Raw genomic sequence first — 25084 nt, 5'->3', positions numbered from 1 at the left:
GGGATAAGGGTGTGGGGATGGAATTAGAAATTTGCTATTTGAATACAGGGAATACCAGGTCTACTGATTTTTAAGGAACAGGTGACTTTTTACTGTGTCCGAGATGAAACTGTTTTAATATATGAGCACATTGATGCACACTTTCAAAAGACTCTTCAGGAAAATTAAGAACAACAATGCCTTGTCACTCAAATGGTAAGTTTACTTTCTTCTCTTTCCTTCTTTGTAAACTCCCAGCAGCCTGCATTATGCATGATGAGCAGCATCTGCCAATGTTCCTTAACTTGCATATTCACACATTGTTGAGCTGAGTTAACAAACTCACCGAGTTCCCTTTCCTTCTAATAAGAGACCATGAGGCTCCTCTCTGCATATCCCTGACTATAGTTGAGATTTCTTGCAATTAAACACAGAGCAAAATATGTGTCCATTCATAATCCTAACAAGAACCATCAATGCTCTTACATTTTTTTCCAGCTGTGATAGCATATTTAACAAGAAGAACTTACGATCGCCTTTTATTTACATGCAGTTAAAAGCCTACACCAGTGAAGATGATCTCATTTTTTGAAAACTTTACCAAAACATGAGTGGGAAGAGTGCTGAGAGTTCATTTTTTAAAAATGCAGTAGCAGTACACATTTAGAAATAATCTAAAGCTATAATTTAACTAAAATATTAATAACCATTCAACTGAAATGGATAAAACAGTGCTTGCATGTTGCAAATACAAGAAGCAAGCTTTCCCCAATATGGAAGCTGCATTTAAGTTAAATGTATTCAAACATCATAGCTGCTTGTCATGGTGTGGTACCCTCAATAATGACGCTTAGAGTGTAAACAGTAAAGAAGGCTTTAATAAACTAAGAACTAGACTAGTGCCGAGACGTGTGCTAACAGCTGCACTGCCCACAAGGCGGTCCCTTATATACGGCTCCCAGATGGGCGGAGCCGGAGACGGAGTTCCCCAGGGTTCCAAGCCCGGTCTTAAAGGGGACATCACCTTACATGATGACAAGGGTACAGTGTTACAGTAACCGTTCATCACACATGGCACTCTTATCATTCCTGCCAGAATGCACACAAACAACTAGAGATGCCACTCAAATGGATAAATAGGAAAACCCAGCTGTGGTTATCAGCTTTCACTGCAAAATTAAACCATCCAGCCCTTTTGATTTACTGCATTTTGCAAAGGTGTAGCCGGATTTTCCACTTCAGTAACTAAAATGCAGATTCTAGCTTAAATATGAGGCTGTAACTCATAACGTCTTCCATTTAACTGATTTCGAAGTAAGGTCAGGGTAATTTTGAGGTATAACTTTCAGGGTTTCATCTCTCAGCTGAAGATGAAATTGCCTGTGGAATTTACTTTCTGCTCAACGGCAACCAAATTACAAACCTATATTCAGCTGCTTGAGTCAAATATAATATCAGCAGTATTGGTTTCAATTTAAAGCCCATGTAAGACGAAGGGCTGAATTTTAGTTCTGATCACAAAGCTGGGCAGTTTTCAGGTCAAGAACTAGGAGGGGCGATTGAGGAAAGTCACATGAGGGCATTGCCATGGAGGCAACCAATTAAGAAGTGGCCTCTAGGAGCCTTGTACAATTAAGGATGGTAGGCAGGCTCTGCAGCTGGGAGGGCCAATGGCAGTGCACAAGTCTCTGGACTGTGTCTGTAGGTGGGAGTCTCTGAGCACACCTCAAGTTGGAGGCACTATCTCGAGATGTAAATGATAAAAAACATGCTGTGGCCACAGATGCCAGGCTTTCACAGCAGAGGGAGATCCCCTCCACAAAATAGCCTGCAGTTGCAGCTATGACCCAAACAGTCCATATGCTCCCTGCTGACCTGCTTGGCAGGATCTACCTCTGGCATTGTGGCAGATGTTAACCCACCACAGCACACCACCGGCACAGTAACACAGTGGTTAGCATTGTTGCTTCACAGCTCCAGGGTCCCAGGATCGATTCCCGGCTTGGGTCACTGTCTGTTTGGAGTCTACAAATTCTCCCCGTGTCTGCACGGGTTTCCTCCAGGTGCTCCGGTTTCCTCCCACAATCCAAAGATGGGCGGGTTAGGTGGGCTGGCCATGCTAAATTGCCCTTGGTGTCCAAAAATGTTAGGTGTGGTTGCTGTGTTACGAGGATAGAGTGGAGGTGGGGACTTAAGTAGGGTGCTCTTTCCAAGGGCTGGTGCAGACTCGATGGACCGAATGGCCTCCTTCTGCACTGTAAATTCTATGAAATCTATGAAATTAGACAGGCTTTAAGGTTAGTGTTGGTGGATGGGGAGGGTTTCTAAATAAATGTCAGTGAGGGGAAGGAGAGAGAGAAAGGGTCAGACAAGAGAGTCCTGAGGATTTCTTCCAGGATTTCTGGCACTCAAGATTCCAACCAATGGATAAAAATATCTAAATAGCATGTCCTCTTCTAACCATGTTGCTTCATCGCACCATTATTTGGCATAGGATGAGCCCTCCTGATCATTTTCAAATTTACTCAGAGTTGAAAAGCAAAAGCAGCATTTCACAATTCTATTACACAACTTTGAAAAACAGATAGAAAATACTTCTAGATTTCGATAAGGGAAACAAAACTTACACTTTATACCACCCACATTCTTATCCCCAGTAATGGGCCAATATTTAATGTTGTGGGTGATCAAAAGCTGTCTTTACCAATGTAATTTCTATGATGTTTGAAATGGCTGTTGCAGTTTGTTAGATTTCAAAACAGTAGATCAGCACGTACCAGCCTCCCCGAACAGGCGCCGGAATGTAGCGACTAGGGGCTTTTCACAGTAACTTCATTTGAAGCCTACTTGTGACAGTAAGCGATTTTCATTTCATTTCATTTCATCGAGGAGTGTAAGCAGGCTGAGCAACTGTACATCTCATTCATCTATTCGAATGATGTACTGTGAATGAACATCACAGAGTTTGAATCAGGAAGTGTAAGTTAGAATAATTAATTTAGTAGCCAATCAGGCAAAGAAAGCAAAATAAAGAAACATTTTTAACGTTTCGATTGAGAGAGAAAGGTTAAAGAAACAGAAAGAAAAAGAAAAACAATTTTTAGTTTGTGTTTAAGCTCTCCAACAACAATTAAAATTTGAAGGAAAATATCTCTAAATTTGTGAAAGTTATATTTTAGTGCTGTCGAGGTTTTTTGAAAATAATTAATGGGAACATATCAATAAAAAGATACTTTATTTGAAATAGACAAACCCGGGGCTGGATTCTCTGATCCACGATGCTGAAATCACGTTCGGCGACGAGGCGGAGAATCCCCAAAGACAACAAGATTGGGGGTGGCGGCGCTTTCGCGATGCTCCGCCCCCTGAAAAGTGGCGGATTCTAGTAGGCCGCACGCCATATCCTCGGCCCATTGACTGAGGCCCGCCCCGTGATGCTCCGTCCCCGACGTACCGAGTTCCTGACGGCGTGGGACTCTCACGGTCTCATTCATCGGGAATTCAGTTGGGGGTTGGGCCGATCCATGGGCAGGGGGGGCCTTTATTCGGGGTTGGGGGGCAATGTGTGGAGGGGGGTCCGGGGCGTGCGAGCCGGCCGAACGGGGGGACTATTTTTGCGGGCTGGTTCCGTGGGCTGCGTCGACTATGAAGCCAGCTGCGGCTGCTGCAGGCCGCCGCCTTGCGCATGCATGGCCACGGACCCGGCAATGCTCCGGGCCATATCGGCAGCTAGAGCTGGGAGTTCTATGCTGCCTTGCTGCTAGACCCTCCCCGGAGCAGGGAATTGGTGGCCGTTTTGCGCCAGTTTTCCTGGCGTAAAACACCACCGTTTTCACGCCGGTGTGGGGACTCAGTCTCCAGAACAGAGAATCCAGCCCGTTAACTTTCTTTGATTAAATTAGTCTTGATCTACTATGCAGATGTGGATCTGCATGCCATTCAATGCATTTGAATGGGAGCCAGGCAATTAGATGCTGTTTCAATTCACTTTGCAGAGTAGCAGCGTATCGAAGACAACAATTTGCTGTTGAACTGTGAATCTGTGCTCAACTGCAGTTGTTATTCAATTTGCAGGTCAATAATGGTGAATGCCATTGGCCTTACTGAAATTTTTACATTAAGCTTTAGCCAATTACATTCCAGCCAGGAATATAGGGCAGGATTCTCCCAGCCCGGAGCCGGGCCAGAGAATCCCCGCGACCAGCGCGGATCGCGCCATGCTGCGGAGAATCGACGCCATTGGCACCAGTGTGGCTGGCGTGGCGCCGGTCGGGGGCCACTCTACGCTGCCGGCCCGCCGATTCTCGGCCCGGGATGGGCCGAGCGGCCATCGTAAAACCGCCGACTCCCATCGGCGCGGACCACACCTGTTCTCAACCGGAGGGACCTCAGCGTGGAAGGGTTGGGGGGTGGCCTGGAGGGAAGGTGGGGGTCCGACCTCGAGGGGCCTCCGATGTGGCCTGGTCCGCGATCGGGGCCCACCGATAGGCGGGCAGGCCTCTCTGGCTGGGGGCCTCGTTTTGTCCGTGCCGGCCCCTGAAGACCTGCGCCATGTTGCGTCAGGGCCGGTGTGTTGAAGGAAGCCACTGCGCATGCGCGGATCCCGCTGCTCACAGTTCGCGCCGGGATGAGATGCTGGAGCGGTGTGAACAGCTCCAGTGCCGTGCTGGCCCCTTTAGCGGGCCAGAATTAGTCGCCGGGTCGGCCCGTTCATGCCGTCGTAAAACGCGACGGCGTTTACGATGGCGTGGATACTCTGCCGCGGGATTAGAGAATCCCGCCCATTATCTCAATTTGATAATATCTCCAACTAAATTAAATTTACTTCCGTTTGTGTCTTTGAACATTATAGTAACTGTCATTTTTACCCACAGACTATATTGGCCAACAGGATGTTCACTGTTATTACAATGTCATTGTGTATACCTTGTACAATTTCTTTCTTACCCCCTACGTATGTCACTGATGGCCTCAGAATAATTCATAACCTCCCTCAATTTGTTCAGTCAAGTATTTGTTTTGGTTTGTTGTGCAGAACTCACAAAAAAATCGCACGGAATTAGTGGAAATTAGCCACCGGCAACAGAATCCTTTAACGCATTGGCGAGATAAGGATTCAAAGTCTTTTTTTAAAAAAATATTTTTTATTAAAGGTTTTCATAAAATATCAGTAACAAAATGAAAAAGAAACCCAACAGGGTTAAGTACAAAACACAGTCCGGAAAAACAACCCTCCATACCCCTCTCCCCCTCTGTGCATAAATAATAAATTAACATTAACACCCCGACTTAATACAACAAGTATATACACCCCCTCAAAAACAACAAAAAATAAATAAAGTGACCCCCCCCCGCCCGAGCTGCTGCTGCCATTGACCAGTGTCTACCGCTCTGCCAGGAAGTCTAAGAACGATTGCCACCTCCTAAAGAACCCTTGTACCGACCCTCTCAAGGCGCATTTCACCCTCTCCAACTTAATAAACCCCGCCATATCGTTGATCCAGGATTCCACGCTTGGGGGACTCGCGTCCTTCCACGGAAGAAGAATCCTTCGCCGGGCTACCAGGGAAGCAAAGGCCAGAATTCCGGCCTCTTTCGCCTCCTGCACTCCCGGCTCCTCTGCCACCCCAAAAATTGTGAGCCCCCAGCCCGGTTTGACCCTGGATCCTACCACCCTCGACACCGTCCTCGCTACTCCCTTCCAAAATTCCTCCAGCACTGGGCATGCCCAGAACATATGGGTGTGATTTGCTGGGCTCCCTGAGCACCTAACACACCTGTCCTCACCCCCAAAAAACCGACTCATCCTTCTCCTGGTCATGTGTGCCCTGTGCAGCACCTTAAACTGTATGAGGCTGAGCCTCGCACACGATGAGGAAGAGTTCACCCTCCCTGGGACATCTACCCACGTCCCTTCCTCAATTTCCTCTCCCAACTCCTCCTCCCACTTACCTTTTACCTCCACCACCAAGGCCTCCTCCTCCTCCTGCATCACCTGGTAAGTTTCCGAGATCTTCCCCACTCCCACCCATCCACCCCGAGAGCACCCTGTCCTGTACTGTGTGTGGCCGTAGCCGCGGGAATTCCACCACCTGCCATCTGGCAAACGCCCTTACCTGTAAGTACCTGAAGGTGTTCCCCGGGGGGAGCCCGTACTTCTCCTCCAGCTCACCCAAGCTCCCGAACTTCCCGTCCACAAACAGGTCCCCCAACTTTCGTATCCCTGCCCTGTGCCACCCCGCAAACCCTCCACCTGTTCTTCTCCGGGGCGAACCGGTGGTTCCCCCGTAATGGGGTCCCCGCCGAGGCCCCACTTCCCCCCTGTGCTGCCTCCACTGCCCCAAAATGTTGAGGGCAGCCACCACCACCGGGCTCGTGGTATTACTCCTTGGAGGGAGCGGCAGCGGCGCCATTGCCAGCGCCCCCAAACTCGTACCCACACAAGACGCAGTCTCCAGCCTCTTCCATGCAGCCCCCACCCCTCCATCACCCACTTGCGCACCATCGTCACATTGGCGGCCCAGAAGTACCCACAGAGGTTGGGCAGCGCCAGTCCCCCCCTATCTCTACTCCGCTCCAGAAACACCCTTCTCACCCTCGGAGTCCCTCGCGCCCACACAAACCCTATTATACTCCTGTTAACCCACCTGAAAAAAGCCTTCGGAATAAACCCGGGGAGGCACTGGAACAGGAACAAAAACCTTGGGAGCACCATCATTTTGATTGACTGCACCCTACCCGCCAAGGACAGCGGCAACGCGTCCCACCTCTTGAAATCCTCCTCCTCCATTTGCTCCACCGGCCTTGTAAAATTAAGCCTATGCAGGGCCCCCCAGCTCCTCGCCACTTGGACTCCCAAATACCTGAAGCTCCTCGCCGCCTTTTTTAGTGGGAGCTCGCCAATCCCCCTCTCCTGGTCCCCTGGATGAACTACGAACAGCTCGCTCTTCCCCATGTTGAGCTTGTACCCTGAAAAGTCCCCGAATTCCCTAAGAATCCTCATTACCTCCGGCATTCCTCCCACCGGGTCCGCCACATACAGCAGCAGGTCGTCCGCATAAAGTGACACCCTATGCTCCTCCCCACCACGCACCAACCCCATCCAGTTCCTTGACTCCCTCAGTGCCATAGCCTGGGGATCAATCGCCAATGCGAAGAGCAGGAGGGATAAGGTGGTGGATGCTTCCTATCCCTTTGATCAGCTCCTCCAGCCCAATCGGGGCCCCCAATCCCACCACCAGTCCCTCTTCCACCTTTGGAAAACTCAATTGGTCTCGTCCCTTGGTGCAACCGAAAGTACTCGGACCTCCTCCTGTTTGTGGCCACACTCGCCATCGGTACCTCATACAGCAGCCTAACCCACCTGACAAACCCCTCCCCAAACCCGAACCTCTTCAGCACCTCCCACAGGTACCCCCACTCTACCCTATCGAAGGCTTTCTCAGCGTCCATTGCCACCACTATCTCCGCCTCCCCCTCCCTCGCCGGCATCATGATAACATTCAAAAGCCTCCGCACATTCGTGTTCAACTGCCTCCCCTTCACAAACCCAGTCTGGTCTTCATGAATGATCTGCGGCACACAATCCTCAGTCCTCGTGGCTAAGACCTTCGCCAGCACCTTGGCATCTACATTTAGCAAGGAGATCGGTCTGTAAGACCCACACTGCAGGGGATCCTTGCCCCGTTCCAGGATCAAGGAGATCAGTGCCCAGGACATCGTCGGGGGCAAACCCCCCCCCTCCCTTGCCTCATTGAAGGTCCTAACTAACAGCGGGCCCAACAGGTCCATATATTTTTTATAAAATTCAACCGGGAAACCGTCCGGCCCCGGTGCCTTCCCCGCCTGCATGCTTCCTATCGCTTTGGTCAGCTCCTCCAGCCCAATCGGGGCCCCCAATCCCGCCACCAGTCCCTCTTCCACCTTTGGAAACCTCAATTGGTCCAGGAAGCGGCCCATCCCTCCCTCCTCCCGTGGGGGCTCGAATCGGTACAATTCCTCGTAGAAGTCCCCGAAGACCCCATTGATGCCAACTCCACTCCGCACCACACTCCCTCCCCTGTCCTTGACTCCCCCGATCTCCCTCGCTGCGTCCCGCTTCCGAAGCTGATGCGCCAGCATCCGGCTTGCCTTTTCCCCATACTCGTAAATCGCCCCCTGGGCCTTCCTCCACTGCACCTCCGCCTTCCTGGTGGTCACCAGGTCGAATTCGGCCTGGAGGCTGCGCCTTTTCCTCAACAATCCTTCCTCGGGCTCCTCTGCATACCTCCTGTCTACCCTCACCATCTCCCCCACCAGCCTCTCCCTCTCCCCCCCCGCTCCCTCCGCTCCTTGTGGGCCCTAATGGAGATCAGCTCTCCCCTCACCACCGCCTTCAGTGCCTCCCATACCATCCCCACTTGGACCTCCCCATTGTCGTTGGTCTCCAAGTACCTCTCATACTTCCTCGGACCCGCTCGCTCACCTCCTCGTCCGCCAACAGCACCACCTCCAAGCGCCACAGCGGGCGCTGGTCCCTCTCCTCCCCATCTCCAAGTCCGCCCAATGCGGGGTGTGGTCTGAAATGACTATTGCCGAATACTCCGTATCCTCTACTCTCGCTATCAGCGGCCTACTCAAGATGAAAAAGTCGATTCGGGAATAAGCCTTATGGACATGTGAGAAGAATGAAAATTCCCTAGCCCCCGGCCTTGCAAATCTCCAAGGGTCCACCCCTCCCATCTGGTCCATAAACCCCCTCAGCACTCTAGCCGCCGCTGGCTTCCTACCCGTCCTAGACCTGGAGCGATCCAGTGCCGGAACCAGCACCGTGTTAAAGTCTCCCCCCATTATCAGGCCCCCCACTTCCAAGTCTGGGATCCGACCCAACATACGGCGCATAAAACCCGCATCGTCCCAGTTCGGGGCATACACATTGACCAGTACCACCCTTTCTCCCTGCAACTCACCACTTACCATTATGTACCTACTGCCATTATCTGACACAATGCTCGACGCCTCAAACAACACCTTCTTTCCCACCAAGATCGCCACCCCTCGATTTTTGGCATCCAGCCCCGAGTGAAACACCTGACCTACCCACCCTTTCCTCAATCTTACCTGGTCTGCCACCTTCAGGTATGTCTCCTGAAGCATGACCACATCCGCCTTGAGCCCCTTCAGGTGCGCGAACACGCGGGCCCGCTTAACCGGCCCATTCTGTCCCCTTACATACCAGGTTATCAGCCGGATCAGGGGGCTACCCGCCCCCCTCCTCCGCCGACTAGCCATGACCCCTCCTCGGCCAGCCACGCGCCCGCACCCCACACCCAGCCCGTTTCCCACAGCGGCATACCCCCGTCTCGACCCCCCCCCACTCGCTCCAGCTCCTGCTTGACCATAGCAGCAGCAACTCGAATCCCCCCCACCCTGGCTAGTACCCATCCTAGCTGATTTACTCCCCCCTCATTGCACTTCCGCAAGTCAGCTGACTCCTGCTGACCCCGGCCACTCCCGCCTCTCCTTCGACTCCTCCCATTGTGTGACACGCCCTCCTCTCTCGTCCCCATCCACAAACTCTCCCCCTCCCCCTTCTGTTCTAAGCACAGGAAACAACCCTCGCTCCCCTGCCCCGGCCCCTCCAGTCTTCAGCGTGGGAAAAAGCCCACGCTTTCCACCTACCCGGCCCCGCCACCTCTGACGCAGCTCCTTTTACAGGCCCAGTCCCCTCACCCCCAACTCAGGCCTCCCGCTCCCCGCGGGGCCCCATCTCACCTCCAAGAGCCCCCTCGACCAACCTAACCAAGACAGTGCCCAACCCGCCCCAGCCACCCTCACCGACCCAAAAGAGACAAAACACAAAGAAAAGAAACCCGGAGCGATACAAAGCCCCCCCCCCCGAAGCAAAAATGAACATAGCATTTCAACCGCAGTCCCCAATCGTCCATCCCGACCCTCAATCTGTGTCCAACTTCTCGGCCTGAACAAAGGCCCACGCCTCCTCCGGAGACTCAAAATAATGCTGCTGGTCCTTGTAAGTAACCCACAGTCGCGCCGGCTGCAACATGCCAAACTTCACCCCCTTCCTGTGCAGCACCGCCTTCGCTCGATTGTACCCGGCCCCCCTCTTCGCCACCTCCGCACTCCAGTTCTGATATATCCGAACCTCCGCTTTCTCCCACCTGCTGCTCCTCTCCTTCTTGGCCCACCTGAGCACACACTCCCGATCGACGAACCGATGGAACCTCACCAGCACCGCCCGCGGAGGCTCGTTAGCCTTGGGCCTCCTCGCCAGCACTCTATGGGCCCCTTCCAGCTCCAGGGGCCCCTGGAAGGACCCCGCTCCCATCAGCGAGTTCAACATGGTGACCACATAGGCCCCCACGTCCGGCCCCTCCAGCCCCTCCAGGAACAAAGAACAAAGAAAAAAGAACAAAGAAATGTACAGCACAGGAACAGGCCCTTCGGCCCTCCAAACCCGTGCCGACCATGCTGCCCGACTAAACTACAATCTTCTCCACTTCCTGGGTCCGTATCCTTCTATTCCCATCCTATTCATATATTTGTCAAGATGCCCCTTAAATGTCCCTATCGTCCCTGCTTCCACTACCTCCTCCGGTAGCGAGTTCCAGGCACCCACTATCCTCTGCGTAAAAAACTTGCCTCGTACATCTACTCTAAACCTTGCCCCTCTCACCTTAAACCTATGCCCCCTAGTAATTGACCCCTCTACCCTGGGGAAAAGCCTCTGACTATCCACTCTGTCTATGCCCCTCATAATTTTGTATACCTCTATCAGGTCTCCCCTCAACCTCCTTCGTTCCAGTGAGAACAAACCAAGTTTACTCAATCGCTCCTCATAGCTAATGCCCTCCATACCAGGCAACATTCTGGTAAATCTCTTCTGCACCCTCTCTAAAGCCTCCACATCCTTCTGGTAGTGTGGCGACCAGAATTGAACACTATACTCCAAGTGTGGCCTAACTAAGGTTCTATACAGCTGCAACATGACTTGCCAATTCTTATACTCAATGCCCCGGCCAATGAAGGCAAGCATGCCGTATGCCTTCTTGACTACCTTCTCCACCTGTGTTGCCCCTTTCAATGACCTGTGGACCTGTACTCCTAGATCTCTTTGACTTTCAATACTCTTGAGGGTTCTACCATTCACTGTATATTCCCTACCTGCATTAGACCTTCCAAAATGCATTACCTCACATTTGTCCGGATTAAACTCCATCTGCCATCTCTCCGCCCAAGTCTCCAGACAATCTAAATCCTGCTGTATCCTCCGACAGTCCTCATCGCTATCCGCAATTCCACCAACCTTTGTGTCGTCTGCAAACTTACTAATCAGACCAGTTACATTTTCCTCCAAATCATTTATATATACTACAAAGAGCAACGGTCCCAGCACTGATCCCTGTGGAACACCACTGGTCACAGCCCTCCAATTAGAAAAGCATCCCTCCATTGCTACTCTCTGCCTTCTATGGCCTAGCCAGTTCTGTATCCACCTTGCCAGCTCACCCCTGATCCCGTGTGACTTCACCTTTTGTACTAGTCTACCATGAGGGACCTTGTCAAAGGCCTTACTGAAGTCCATATAGACAACATCTACTGCCCTACCTGCATCAATCATCTTAGTGACCTCCTCGAAAAACTCTATCAAGTTAGTGAGACACGACCTCCCCTTCACAAAACCGTGCTGCCTCTCACTAATACATCCATTTGCTTCCAAATGGGAGTAGATCCTGTCTCGAAGAATTCTCTCCAGTAATTTCCCTACCACTGAAGTAAGGCTCACCGGCCTGTAGTTCCCTGGATTATCCTTGCTACACTTCTTAAACAGAGGAACAACATTGGCTATTCTCCAGTCCTCCGGGACATCCCCTGAAGACAGCGAGGATCCAAAGGTTTCTGTCAAGGCCTCAGCAATTTCCTCTCCAGCCTCCTTCAGTATTCTGGGGTAGATCCCATCAGGCCCTGGGGACTTATCTACCTTAATATTTTTTAAGACACCCAACACCTCGTCTTTTTGGATCACAATGTGACCCAGGCTATCTACACCCCCTTCTCCAGACTCAACATCTACCAATTCCTTCTCTTTGGTGAATACTGAAGCAAAGTATTCATTTAGTACCTCGCCCATTTCCTCTGGCTCCACACATAGATTCCCTTGTCTATCCTTCAGTGGGCCAACCCTTTCCCTGGCTACCCTCTTGCTTTTTATGTACGTGTAAAAAGCCTTGGGATTTTCCTTAACCCTATTTGCCAATGACTTTTCGTGACCCCTTCTCGCCCTCCTGACTCCTTGCTTAAGTTCCTTCTTACTTTCCTTATATTCCACGCAGGCTTTGTCTGTTCCCAGCCTTTTAGCCCTGACAAATGCCTCCTTTTTCTTTTTGACGAGGCCTACAATATCACTCGTCATCCAAGGTTCCCGGAAATTGCCGTATTTATCTTTCTTCCTCACAGGAACATGCCGGTCCTGTATTCCTTTCAACTGCCACTTGAAAGCCTCCCACATGTCAGATGTTGATTTGCCCTCAAACATCCGCCCCCAATCTATGTTCTTCAGTTCCCGCCTAATATTGTTATAAATAGCCTTCCCCCAATTTAGCACATTCATCCTCGGACCACTCTTATCCTTGTCCACCAGTACTTTAAAACTTACTGAATTGTGGTCACTGTTACCGAAATGCTCCCCTACTGAAACATCTACCACCTGGCCGGGCTCATTCCCCAATACCAGGTCCAGTACCGCCCCTTCCCTAGTTGGACTGTCTACATATTGTTTTAAGAAGCCCTCCTGGATGCTCCTTACAAACTCCGCCCCGTCTAAGCCCCTGGCACTAAGTGAGTCCCAGTCAATATTGGGGAAGTTGAAGTCTCCCATCACCACAACCCTGTTGTTTTTACTCTTTTCCAAAATCTGTCTACCTATCTGCTCCTCTATCTCCCGCTGCCGCTGGCTGTTGGGAGGCCTGTAGTATACCCCCAACATTGTGACTGCACCCTTCTTATTCCTGATCTCTACCCATATAGCCTCACTGCCCTCTGAGGTGTCCTCTCGCAGTACAGCTGTGATATTCTCCCGAACAAGTAGCGCAACTCCGCCTCCCCTTTTACATCCCCCTCTATCCCGCCTGAAACATCTAAATCCTGGAACGTTTAGCTGCCAATCCTGCCCTTCCCTCAACCAGGTCTCTGTAATGGCAACAACATCGTAGTTCCAAGTACTAATCCAAGCTCTAAGTTCATCTGCCTTACCCGTAATGCTCCTTGCATTAAAACATATGCACTTCAGGCCACCAGACCCGCTGTGTTCAGCAACTTCTCCCAGTCTGCTCTGCCTCAGAGCCACACTGTCCCTATTCCCTAGTTCTCCCTCAATGCTCTCACCTTCTGACCTATTGCTTCCGTGCCCACCCCCCTGCCATACTAGTTTAAACCCTCCCGTGTGACACTAGCAAACCTCGCGGCCAGGATATTTATGCCTCTCCGGTTTAGATGCAACCCGTCCTTCTTATACAGGTCACACTTGCCCCGGAAGAGCTCCCAGTGGTCCAGATAATGGAAACCCTCCCTCCTACACCAGCTGTTTAGCCACGTGTTTATCTGCTCTATCTTCCTATTTCTAGCCTCACTGGCACGTGGCACAGGGAGTAATCCCGAGATTACAACCCTCGAGGTCCTGTCTTTTAACTTTCTGCCTAGCTCCCTGAACTCCTGCTGCAGGACCTCATGCCCCCTGCTGCCTATGTCGTTAGTACCAATATGTACAACGACCTCTGCCTGTTTGCCCTCCCCCTTCAGGATTCCCTCTACCCGTTCGGAGACATCCTGGACCCTGGCACCAGGGAGGCAACATACCATCCTGGAGTCTCTTTCACGTCCACAGAAGCGCCTATCTGTGCCCCTGACTATAGAGTCCCCTATTACTATTACTCTTCTGCGCTTTGACCCTCCCTTCTGGACATCAGAGCCAGCCGTGGTGCCACTGCTCTGGCTGCTGCTGTTTTCCCCTGATAGGCTATCCCCCCCAACAGTATCCAAAGGGGTATATCTGTTCGAGAGGGGAACAACCACAGGGGATTCCTGCACTGACTGCCTGCCCTTTCTGGTGGTCACCCATTTCTCTGCCTGCACCTTGGGTGTGACCACATTTACATAACTGCGATCTATGACGCTTTCCACCACCTGCATGCTCCTAAGTGCATCCAATTGCTGCTCCAACCGAACCATGCGGTCTGTGAGGAGCTCCAGTTGGGTGCACTTTCTGCAGATGAAGCCATCCGGGACGCTGGAAGCCTCCCGGACCTGCCACATCTCACAGTCAGAGCACAGCACCCCTCTAACTGACATTGCGTCAATTAATTAAAATTAAAATTAAAATTTGTCTTTTTTTTTAAAACATTTTTTTTTTAAATTTCAAAGTTACTGTCAACTATCTGTTTCCTAGCACTAGATTTCTAATAGAAATGCGATAGCTAACTATAATACTCTCCGATCTCTGGCTTAGATATCCCTCTAAATTATAATTAAGTTATTATGTTTAATTAGTTACCAAATACTCAAATTTTTTTTTAAATTTAGGGTAGAATCCCAACCAGCCACTCTGGCCACAGCTTTTCTATGATGTCACTTCAATTTCCCCCCGACACACACAATTTGAAAAAAGGTATAAAAGTGAAAATAAGTAAAAATCACTTACTTACCTTCTTACCTTCTGAGTGTCTTAGATGTTCTCAGGTTCTCTCGCTGACAGAGACTGCTCCTCCACCTCCGAACCTTGACCTGCACAATGCTAATAATATAATAATAATATAATATGGCACTTACCTTACACCAATGGGTCTTATTATTAGGTTAGAGGAGGAGGGCGGGTGGGAGACACTACACGTGTAGTGTCTCGGGTTTCCTCTCCACCAGAATTTATTGGTTGGGGGGGGGGACTTCCCAGAGGTCCGCGGGTCGAACTTCCGGTCCCGCCTTATATAAAAACAAATAAAACAGAAAAGAAGAACAGACACGGGACCAGGTAAGGCTTTTTAAAGTAAGTACTCACCTCCCAGAGGGCCCCTGCGCACCGCTGCCGTCGAAATCCAAAGGGCTGCTCCTGTAAAGGCAAGGCTTTTTAAAGTAAGTACTCACCTCCCAGAAGGCCCCTGCGCACCGCTGCCGCCGAAATCCAAAGGGCTGCTCCTGTAAAGGTAAGAGTTTTTAAATTCACTACTCACCTCCCAGAGGGCCCCTGCGCACCGCTGCCGCCGAAATCCAAAGGGCTGCTCCTGTAAAGGCAAGGCTTTTTAAAGTAAGTACTCACCTCCCAGAAGGCCCCTGCGCACCGCTGCCGCCGAAATCCAAAGGGCTGCTCCTGGAAAGGCAAGGCTTTTTAAAGTAAGTACTCACCTCCCAGAAGGCCCCTGCGCACCGCTGCCGCCGAAATCCAAAGGGCTGCTCCTGTAAAGGCAAGGCTTTTTAAAGTAAGTACTCACCTCCCAGAAGGCCCCTGCGCACCGCTGCCGCCGAAATCCAAAGGACTGCTCCTGTAAAGGTAAGAGTTTTTAAATTCACTACTCACCTCCCAGAGGGCCCCTGCGCACCGCTGCCGCCGAAATCCAAAGGGCTGCTCCTGTAAAGGCAAGGCTTTTTAAAGTAAGTACTCACCTCCCAGAAGGCCCCTGCGCACCGCTGCCGCCGAAATCCAAAGGGCTGCTCCTGTAAAGGTAAGAGTTTTTAAATTCACTACTCACCTCCCAGAGGGCCCCTGCGCACCGCTGCCGCCGAAATCCAAAGGACTGCTCCTGTAAAGGCAAGGCTTTTTAAAGTAAGTACTCACCTCCCAGAAGGCCCCTGCGCACCGCTGCCGCCGAAATCCAAAGGCTATAATAATAATCTTTTATTGTCACAAGTATGAAGTTACTGTGAAAAGCCCCTAGTCGCCACATTCCAGCACCGGCTCGGGTAAGCTGGTACGGGAATTGAACCCATGTTGTTGGCCTTGTTCTGCATCACAAACCAACTGTCTAGCCCTCTGAGCTAATTAGGTGGAGTTAAAAGTACAGCACATGGTCAGCATTAGACTTTTTATCATTCCAGATTTTTATTGAATTCAAATTTTACCATCTGCAGTGGCGGGATTTGAACCCAGGTCCCCAGAGCATTACTCTGGGTCTCTGGTTTCGCAGTCCAGTGACAATACCACTACGCCAATCCCTCCCCTAAAGGAGGCCCAGAATCCGCAGATTCTTCCGCCTCGACCGATTCTCCATCTCCTCGAACCGCTCCTGCCATTTCTTGTGGAGCGCCTCATGCACCTCCACCTTTACCGCCAGGCCTAAGATCTCGTCCTCATTGTCAGAGATCTTTTGTCGAGCCTCGCAGACCGCCACTCCCTGGGCCGTCTGTGTCTCCAGCAGCTTATCAATAGACGCCTTCATCAGCTCTAGCAGGTCCGTTTTAATCTCTCTGAAGCAGCGCTGGATACCCTCCTGCTGCTCTTCCGCCCACTGCATCCATGCTGCCTGGTCTCCGCCCGCCGCCATTTTGTCCTTCTTCCCTCACACCTTCTTCGGGTCCACCACCACCTTTTTTGTCGCCCCGCTCCTAGTTGAAGCCATATGCTGATGGGGAACTGTTGTAGACTCCTTCCCACACTGGGAAACATCGAAAAAGTGCCGTTGGGGGTCCTGAAAAGCACCCGAAAGTCCGTTTTTGCGGTAGCTGCCGAATGTACGACTTAGCTCCGCATAGCCGCAACCGGAAGTCCAAGGATTCAAAGTTAGCACACCAGTGTAAGAGCTGTGTTACCAATGAGCTGCTAGATTACTGTTTCACGAAACATCACGGTGGCACAGTGGTTAGCACTGCTGCCTCATGGCGCCGAGGTCCCGGGTTGGATCCCGGCCCTGGGTCACTGTCCATGTGGAGTTTGCACATTCTTCCCCATGTTTGCGTGGGTTTCACCTCCACAACCCAAAGATGTTCAGGGTTGGTGGATTGGCCACACTAAATTGCCCCTTAATTGGAAAAAATGAATTGGGTACTCTAAATTGAAAAAAAAAGATTACTGTTTCACATCAGATTTCAAATAGCAAGCCATAACTTTTATGTCTCAGAGAATATATCCCTGCCAGTTAAACATCACATGACGTGTAGTAATGTCAGCAGAGTGTTTGCACGCTATTTGCAGAGATCTCCATCTTAGATTGTATGAGCAACACCTTTTAATAAATCTCTCACTGTGTTTTGAAATAATCCAGAGCTTGGGCTCCTCCATATCTTTTTCTTTGCGGCAACAAAGAAATATAACCGAGAATTGAGGCAGGAATAATCACTGCAAGGGATTTTTAGACTCACAGTGGAGACAGCATCGGGAGCAATGGCAGATCGATTTATTTATTTATCTTTCCTTCTTTCACTCTCTCTTTCTCTTTCTCTCTTTTTCTTTCTCTCTCTTTTTCTCTCTCTCTCTCCCTCTCTCTCTTTGCCTCACTCGCACGCTCACACAAATTCTGCCTGCAACTGTGAGTAAGAAGACTGTCATTTGGGGAAACTTGCTTGCTGTTAAAATCAGTAGGATCTGGGGTGGAGGGACCATGCACGTGGAAAAGCTAAATGGGCTGCCTAAAATGGGGCAGTCTGCTGACTGCACGGGCTACTATTCAGGGAAAAAGTCAGACTACAGTCAGACAAAATGGAAAAAAAATTCTAGTTGCTGGTAATAAAGGTGATCATTTGTGCATATTTTCCATAAAAATCGGAAGGGAGGAATTTGGTTGAAGATAGACCCTAGGAGTCAGGATCCGTAATGGTGGGAAAACAGGTGGATGGATGCATTTGATGAAGACTGTGAGACTTGGAACTCATATGAGGAAAGACTCCAATTGTCATGCTATGCAAACATGCAACCAATGAACACTCAGAATAGGACACAACCAATGGGCAGTCAGGACACTCAGAGGTGGCAATGGGCAGTCAGGACACTCAGAAGTGGCATCACCACAAGGAGGCATGACATAAACACTATAAAAGGGATGAGGCACTCACACCCTGCCTCTTTCCACAGACAGATATCTAGAGAGTTAGACAGTGTTGATCAGCAGCATCACACCCCAGCAGGTGGCTTAGAGCAAGCTGGTACAGTTAGACTGAGTTACAGTAGTTAGGTTAGCAGAGAGTCGAACTCATTTGAGAACTGTGTTAATAGTTCAATATACACGTTGAACTCATTTCAGAGTCTGGAGCATCCTTTAGTTAAGACTGCATCAAGTAGCAGCCTGTGTTATCCGAAGCAGCATAACACAACATGATAGTAGGAGTGACGGTTCAATCTATTTAGTTCAACTCAGCAAGATCCGTGACAACCAGCTACTGAATACAGGCACAATGGACAAGATTCAGGCTCCTCATCAGCTAAGGACCACCGGCAATCTTAGTGCCAACTGGCGATCATTCAAGCAGAAATTTCAACTATACGTGGAAGCATCCGACCTCAATGGCGCGACCGATGGAAGATAGCTCTTCTACTCACCACTGCGGGTGACCATGCGATAGAGATCTTCAACTCCTTTCACTTTTCCGAAGGGCAGGACAAAACAAAGTACCAAACCATCCTGGACAAATTCGACAGCCACTGCGAGGTGGACACCAACGAAATCTTCGAACGCTACATCTTCAAGCAGAGGATGCAAGGTAAAGTCGAATCCTTCAACTCCTATCTAACTAACCTTAGACTGCTAGCGCAATCCTGCAACTTCGGTGATATCACTGACTCCATGATCAGAGACCAAATCATTTTTGGAGTCCACACTGATCCTCTGCGAGAGCAATTGTTGAAAATCAAGTACATGACTCTGCCAGTCAAGATTGAAACGTGTACTGTGCATGAGCACTCTAAAAATGATTATTCACAGTATAAAATGGCAGAAAGTGAAAAACAAGCCTCCTACGAGGTGGAGAGTGTTCAGGCCTTCTCCCGGATGCAGCGCCTCCGCATTGACGAAAGCAGCCATTTCACGTGTTTTTCCCGGGGCCCGACACATGCACCATGCGATCGGGAACACGAAGCGACCGTAAACGGCACTGCGCAGGTGCAGGCATCTGAGAACCGCACCACGCATGTGCAACGACGCACTGAGCGTCATGACGCCGACGTCATGACATGTGCAAACTGCGGCACCGCCCATTTTTTAAAAAACTGCCCTGCAAGAGGCAAACACTGTTTAAACTGTGGGAAACCAAACCACCATGCAGCCCTGTGGAGATCTGCACCACCAGTCAGGAGCCAGGGCTCCCAATTCCGACTGCGGCGCATCAGAAGTGTGCAACACCGAATGCATGACTGATCCAGGCAGTGCGATGGATCCAGATGATGAATACCTGGACAACACTTACTGAGTGGGCATTATTACGAAGTGTGAATATGCCACACCGGACACCGAGGACGAATGGCATGCAGTGATGAAGGTCAACCACTGCCCCATCCAGTTCAAACTGGACACAGGTGCCTTCGCCAACCTGATTTCGCAGGTGGACTTCAAGAGAATCAAGAAGCCCCCCACAATCCTTCCAGCTGCCTGCAAACTCCTGGGCTACAAACTCATTTCAGAATTTGGAGCATCATTTAGTTAAGACTGCATCACGTAGCAGCCTGTGTTATGCGAAGCAGCATAACACAACACTAATTATATCTCATATAAAATATGAGCTCTATTATATCCGGAGGTCTCAGCGTCACAACATTTCTCAGTTCAGTTGGGCATATAACATTTATGCTGCAATAAAATTTAGTTCCCCTGGCAAAACCAGGAGATAAGGCCTACATTGAATTAATGAAAATCGTGGAGGGGCATTTCTCTCCTAGACTGTTATTGATTGCAGAAAGGTTTTGTTTTCAGGACTGTAGTCAGGAAGAAGGTGAAAGCTTTTTACAATTTATAGTGACTTTAAGGAGGTTGGCAAAATATTGTGAATTTGGTTCAACACTTGATGATACTCTTCGTGACAGGCTGGTTTGTGGGCTCTAGAATTAAGCTATTCAGAGGAAATTGCTTACTGTAAGTGATTTACCTCTAAAAGCTACGATGGAAGTTGCCACATCTATGGAGCTTGCAATGAGAGATCCTTCACAGGAAGGGGTTGGAATGAAGATCCACAAAATAAATACCACAAGGAACAAGGTTGCAAGTATATCACCAATGCACACAGATTGGACACTCAGCGCTGGAATGCTGGAGTAAAGCAAATACATGCACGAATTGTACAAGAAAGGCCATATCGCCAAGGCATGTTGAGCTCACAAAACCTCTCCTACACCAAGAATGTGCAGGAAAAAACGTACCTAAAGAGACTAGTCATGTCTATTACCCGGTGGACAAAACTCAAGATAATTTATAGGGCAATGTAACCGAGCTACTGCAGGAGCTGAAGCTAGGCATCTTATGAATGCGGGGCTATCAACAATGTTTTTGAGCGTATCTAAAGCTTGAAGATTAAAATGGAATTGATACAGGTACAACAGTATCATTAATACATGAGACAATGTATCATCGAAAGCTGACACATCTGCCTATACAACTGTTGAATGTGATCCTATCGATATACACTGAAGAGGTCATACCATTAAAAGGATGCATTATGGTGGAAGTAGAAGCAAATGGACAGATGGTGAAATTGCTTCTTCACTTTTCCATGGAAATTTTCAAGCTCTATGTGACAGAGCATGGTTGGCAAATATTAGACTTAACTAGGAAGCAGTAAATCAACTAGTGAATTCAAGGAGCAACTTGCAACAATTTCTGATGAAGTACGAGAAAGTGTTCGAAGATTCGCGAGAATCTATGACTGGAGTTGTGGTACACCTAAAAATCAAGCCAGACAGTACACCCAAATGTCTCAAAGATAAAACTATACCATCTGCCATCAGGCCAAAAGTTGAAGAAGAACTAGAAAGACGAGTACGAACAGGAATCATTGAACCCACTGCTACAAGTGATTGGGCAATAGCAATAGTTCCTGTGTTAAAACGTGATGGCTCAATGAGAATTTGTGAAGATTGTTAAGCAACTATTAACCCAGTATTGTGTGCAGGCTATTATCCATTGCCATTTCAAGATGTGCCTGATTTGTTTAGCCAGTCTCAAACTGTAACAACACAATATTAACTCTCTTTCGGCAAACAAAATGGCTTTTAATATTTATTAGCAAACCTTCCCTCCAAAAATTGCTCACTACCTCACTTTTAACCACAACTTTAGCGGCCATACTGTCTGTAAGCATTTTAACCGAGGTTTTCATAATATTACTGTAAAAATACAAACGATAAATTATGATGGTTTCTTATATTCATCATATCCATAAATTACTTTGGTCATATCATCGACAAAGATAGCTTACACATGGAGCTGATGAAACATCAACAATCTTAGAAGCAGCTCATCCTCAAAGTGTGACACAATTAAGGTCGCTCTTAGGATTGATTAATTATAGGCATGTCTAGGAAAGAGGACCTGTTTAGAGATTATAAAGAGCTAGGATTCAAATTAAAAAACAGGTCCTCAAGGGTCATAATCTCTGGATTACTGCCCGAGCCACGTGCAAATTGGCATAGGGAGGCAAGAATAAGGGAAGTTAACACGTGGCTGAAAGAGGGGTGTGGGAAAGAGAGGTTCCTTTTCATGGGACACTGGCATCAGTTTTGGGACAGGGGGGCCCTATACCGTTGGGATGGTCTCCACCTGAACCGAGCTGGGACCAGTGTTCTGGCGAAAAGAGTAAATAGGGTGGTCAATAGGACTTTAAACTAGAGATTGGGGGGAAGGGAAAGTCAGGGAATCAAGAGGTGAAGTAATCAGTGGGAAGCGTAGCTGCTTAGGAATACAAAAAAGCACGAAAAGACAGAACTCAGGAGAGGTTACGATAGTCCCCATCTCACAAAATATGACGCAGTGTATGGAAAGGCTCAGTAAACCAAGGTCCACCACACTACAAAAACAAAAAGGGACGGTCAATAGAGAGTTAAAGATGCTATATTTAAATGCGCGCAGTGTACGGAACAAGGTAGATGAGCTTGTGGCCCAGATTGTGACTGGCAGGTATGATGTGGTAGGCATCACAGAGACATGGTTGCAGGGGGTTCAGGACTGGCATTTAAACATCCAGGGATTCACAACCTATCGAAAGACAGAGAGGTGGGCAGAGGGGGTGGGGTTGCCTTGTTAATTAGGAATGAAATTAAATCAATAGCACTAAACGACATAGGGTCAGCTGATGTGGAGTCTGTGTGGGTTGAGTTGAGGAACCACAAAGGCAAAAAAAACATAATGGGAGTTATGTACAGACCTCCTAACAGTGGCCAGGACCAGGCGCGGCCCAACTGCACATGCTCGGGTTGGCGCGGCGCCCATTTGGCGCCAGGCGGGAGGCTGGAGCGGCGTGAACCGCTCCAGCGCATGCTAGCCCCCGATGGGGGCCAGAATCGCTACTGCCCGCGCCCGTTTCGTGCCGTCGTGAAGTGCGACGGCTTTCACGACGGCGCGAACACTCTGTCTCCATTTCGGAGAATCGCGCCCAGTGTTTTCACTTTCCTACACAGATTTTGACATTTGCTTAAGATTAGTTTTTACAAACACTTCTAGGTTAGAATCAAAATTTAAAATAAATACACACACAACCTGTGTCCACAGCAAATTTACCTGCTGACGTCATCTTCTCCAAGCAATTGTTTTGGAAGAGGAGAATATCTTCCCGATGAGATCTGTGGCAATGAGGTCTCCAGTATGTCATCATTCCCAGCTAAGGAGAAGATGTGACTCTCCATTGGAGGGGAATAAGCTAAAACAAAACATAAAACAGACAATCTTATTTGCTTGTAAAATTCTTCAATAATGCATTTCTGCATTATATTTTAATTGGTGACAATAAATTGAATGGTATATATTATATGGAAATTTTAGGAGAGATGATGTCAAACATGTGCAACCAGAGCAATGTAACAATCAACAAGGTTAAAAAAATATTGAACCAAACAGCCAAAGAACTGGAACTTTCCCCCTCCCCCCCCAAAAATAATATATCACTTCAACCTTCATCTTTAGTTGTATCTGCATATTCTACTCACCAATCTGTGTTTCTGAAATCCTTTACAGTCCTTGTTGTTTTCCAAGCCCCTTATTGCAGGCAATTTTCAGCCTGCAGTTGTCATCTGAGAGAACGGAGACATGGGCAGAAAATCTGGAGCAAAATTCTCCATCCCGCCCCGCCACATTTCTACCCCAACCCGCCGGCCGGTCAATGGGGTTTCCCATTGTGGGGCAGCCCCACGCCGTCGGGAAACCCCCGGGTGCCGGCAAAACGGAGACTCCCGCCGGCGGAGAATGACGCCCCTGGTGAGAATCGAAAAGCACGATTCTCCCTGGGGAGATCGTGGGCGGGATTCTCCGTTGGCTGCTGGCGAAACTGCAAAGCGTGATTGGGCAGGGAATAGATTCCGACGCCAAAATCGCGGCGGGTGCTGATTTGATGCCAAATCTCAATTTTCTGTCATTTTACAGCGGCGACAATGCGATCCAGAACGCACGTACAGTAAACACCATTTGCGTGTCATTAGTCTGCCCGACCCGGTATTCTCCCAGGCCTCCGCGATGCTCCGCCTCCGATGGGCTGAGTTCATTTGTGCTTTTAAAAATCATGAAACCGGCATTGTGGCTGCTGAGGGAGAGATAGGCGGTACGGAAGGTGTCCTACATCGCCACAGTTTGCTGACAGTTGTGCCGCTGGCTGGAGGGCTTCTGCCAGGACTGGAGGGAGTAGCGGGGGGGGTGACCAGGTGGTGGCTGTGGGTCGGGGTGGATGCGCACGGAACACCATTGCTGCAGCTGGCAAGGCAGCTATGCAGCTGCGCATGCCGCTAACAGCCCACTGTGAACTTAGGGCCACGGGTTGTAGGCCACCTCCCTAGGTGCCCTCTAGCCCCGGCCGACCCATCAGCTGTATGGGCGCACTCCATCTTGTTGACTGGGATGAGTGTACATGGGGATTGTAATGTGTATGTGCGGCTGCAGCTTGTCAGCCTCCCGAGTGTCAATCACGGACCCGGCAAATTCCGCACTGTTTCTCATTGGATTCGACTGTGTTCCACGTGGCACCCGTACTAGCCCCTTAACAGTTGCTGAATTGATCCAGGTTCGGCACCAGTTTTGATGTTGTGAAAGTCCACAAATTCTGCCCGGCGTCAACACTTTGGAGAATACGTCCCATGTTTTCCAATTTTCCTCGCCGGTGACATTATGCAATTCACACCCGCAAAGGGTGGAAAACTCATTTAATTGGATTTTAATCAATTTTATTATTCACGGGCCTTCATGGAACATGATCCCCCCTTTCACTAAATATTCATACCTCACTGATGTGATGTCACATTGGTGAGGTTTAAAACTGCTTTGGGGGCTCAAAGTTAAGTATAGCCCCCCGGTAGGGGGGGTGGGGGGGGGGGGGCGATAGGATCATGCCTTGGCAGTTCCCTGGCACTTCCCACTGGCACTGCCCCAACTGCCCCTGGCACATACTCCTGGCACCGGTTGGCACTGCCAGGTTGGCAGCCGAGCAAGGCAAACCTGTGCCGGGGCAGTGGGGGTTTCTATTAATGTGCGGTGTGACAGACATTTGCTCATATCATTCAAATGTGGGAAGTATTAGGCGAGATTCTCTGATCCTGGGGCTAAGTGTTGAGGCTGTCGTAAACGCCGGAGCATTTTGTGACGGCGCCAACAGGCCCCTCGGGGCAGCGATCCTGCGCCACACAGGGGGCCAGCAAAGCACTAGAGAGCCTCACGTTGCTCCAGCTGCCGATCCAGGCATCAGAACAGGCACCATGGGTCCACGCATGCGCGCTGCAGCCAGCGCGAGTTCGCGCATGTGCGTGCGTTGCCTTCTCCGCGCCAGCCCCGATGCAACATGGTGGAGAGCTACAGGGGCCCAGCGCGGAGGAACATAGGCCCCCACCAGGATAAGACTAGCTGCCGATCGGTAGGCCCCAATCGCGGGCCAGGCCACCGCGGAGGCCCTCTCCACCCCCCCCCCCCCCCCCCCCAAGGTCGGATCCGCCTCCCCCCACCAGGCC

General features: G+C 49.7%; 1 protein-coding gene across 11 annotated transcripts in view; it reads right to left on the bottom strand.

Annotated features, from left to right (window-relative positions):
- LOC140391729 (disks large homolog 2-like) overlaps positions 1 to 25084 on the bottom strand; it is a 1606854-nt gene that overhangs the window by 784292 nt on the left and 797478 nt on the right. For all 11 annotated transcript variants that reach the window (XM_072476520.1, XM_072476521.1, XM_072476522.1 and 8 more), the window contains one exon: positions 22659 to 22797. In XM_072476520.1, the coding sequence (XP_072332621.1) occupies positions 22659 to 22797 (139 nt within the window). The remainder of the gene's footprint in view (positions 1 to 22658; positions 22798 to 25084) is intronic.

The sequence above is a fragment of the Scyliorhinus torazame genome, chromosome 15 (assembly GCF_047496885.1).
Source record: "Scyliorhinus torazame isolate Kashiwa2021f chromosome 15, sScyTor2.1, whole genome shotgun sequence".
In the NCBI taxonomy this organism is placed as follows: Eukaryota; Metazoa; Chordata; class Chondrichthyes; order Carcharhiniformes; family Scyliorhinidae; genus Scyliorhinus; species Scyliorhinus torazame.
This window is presented reverse-complemented; position numbering and strand designations above follow the sequence as displayed.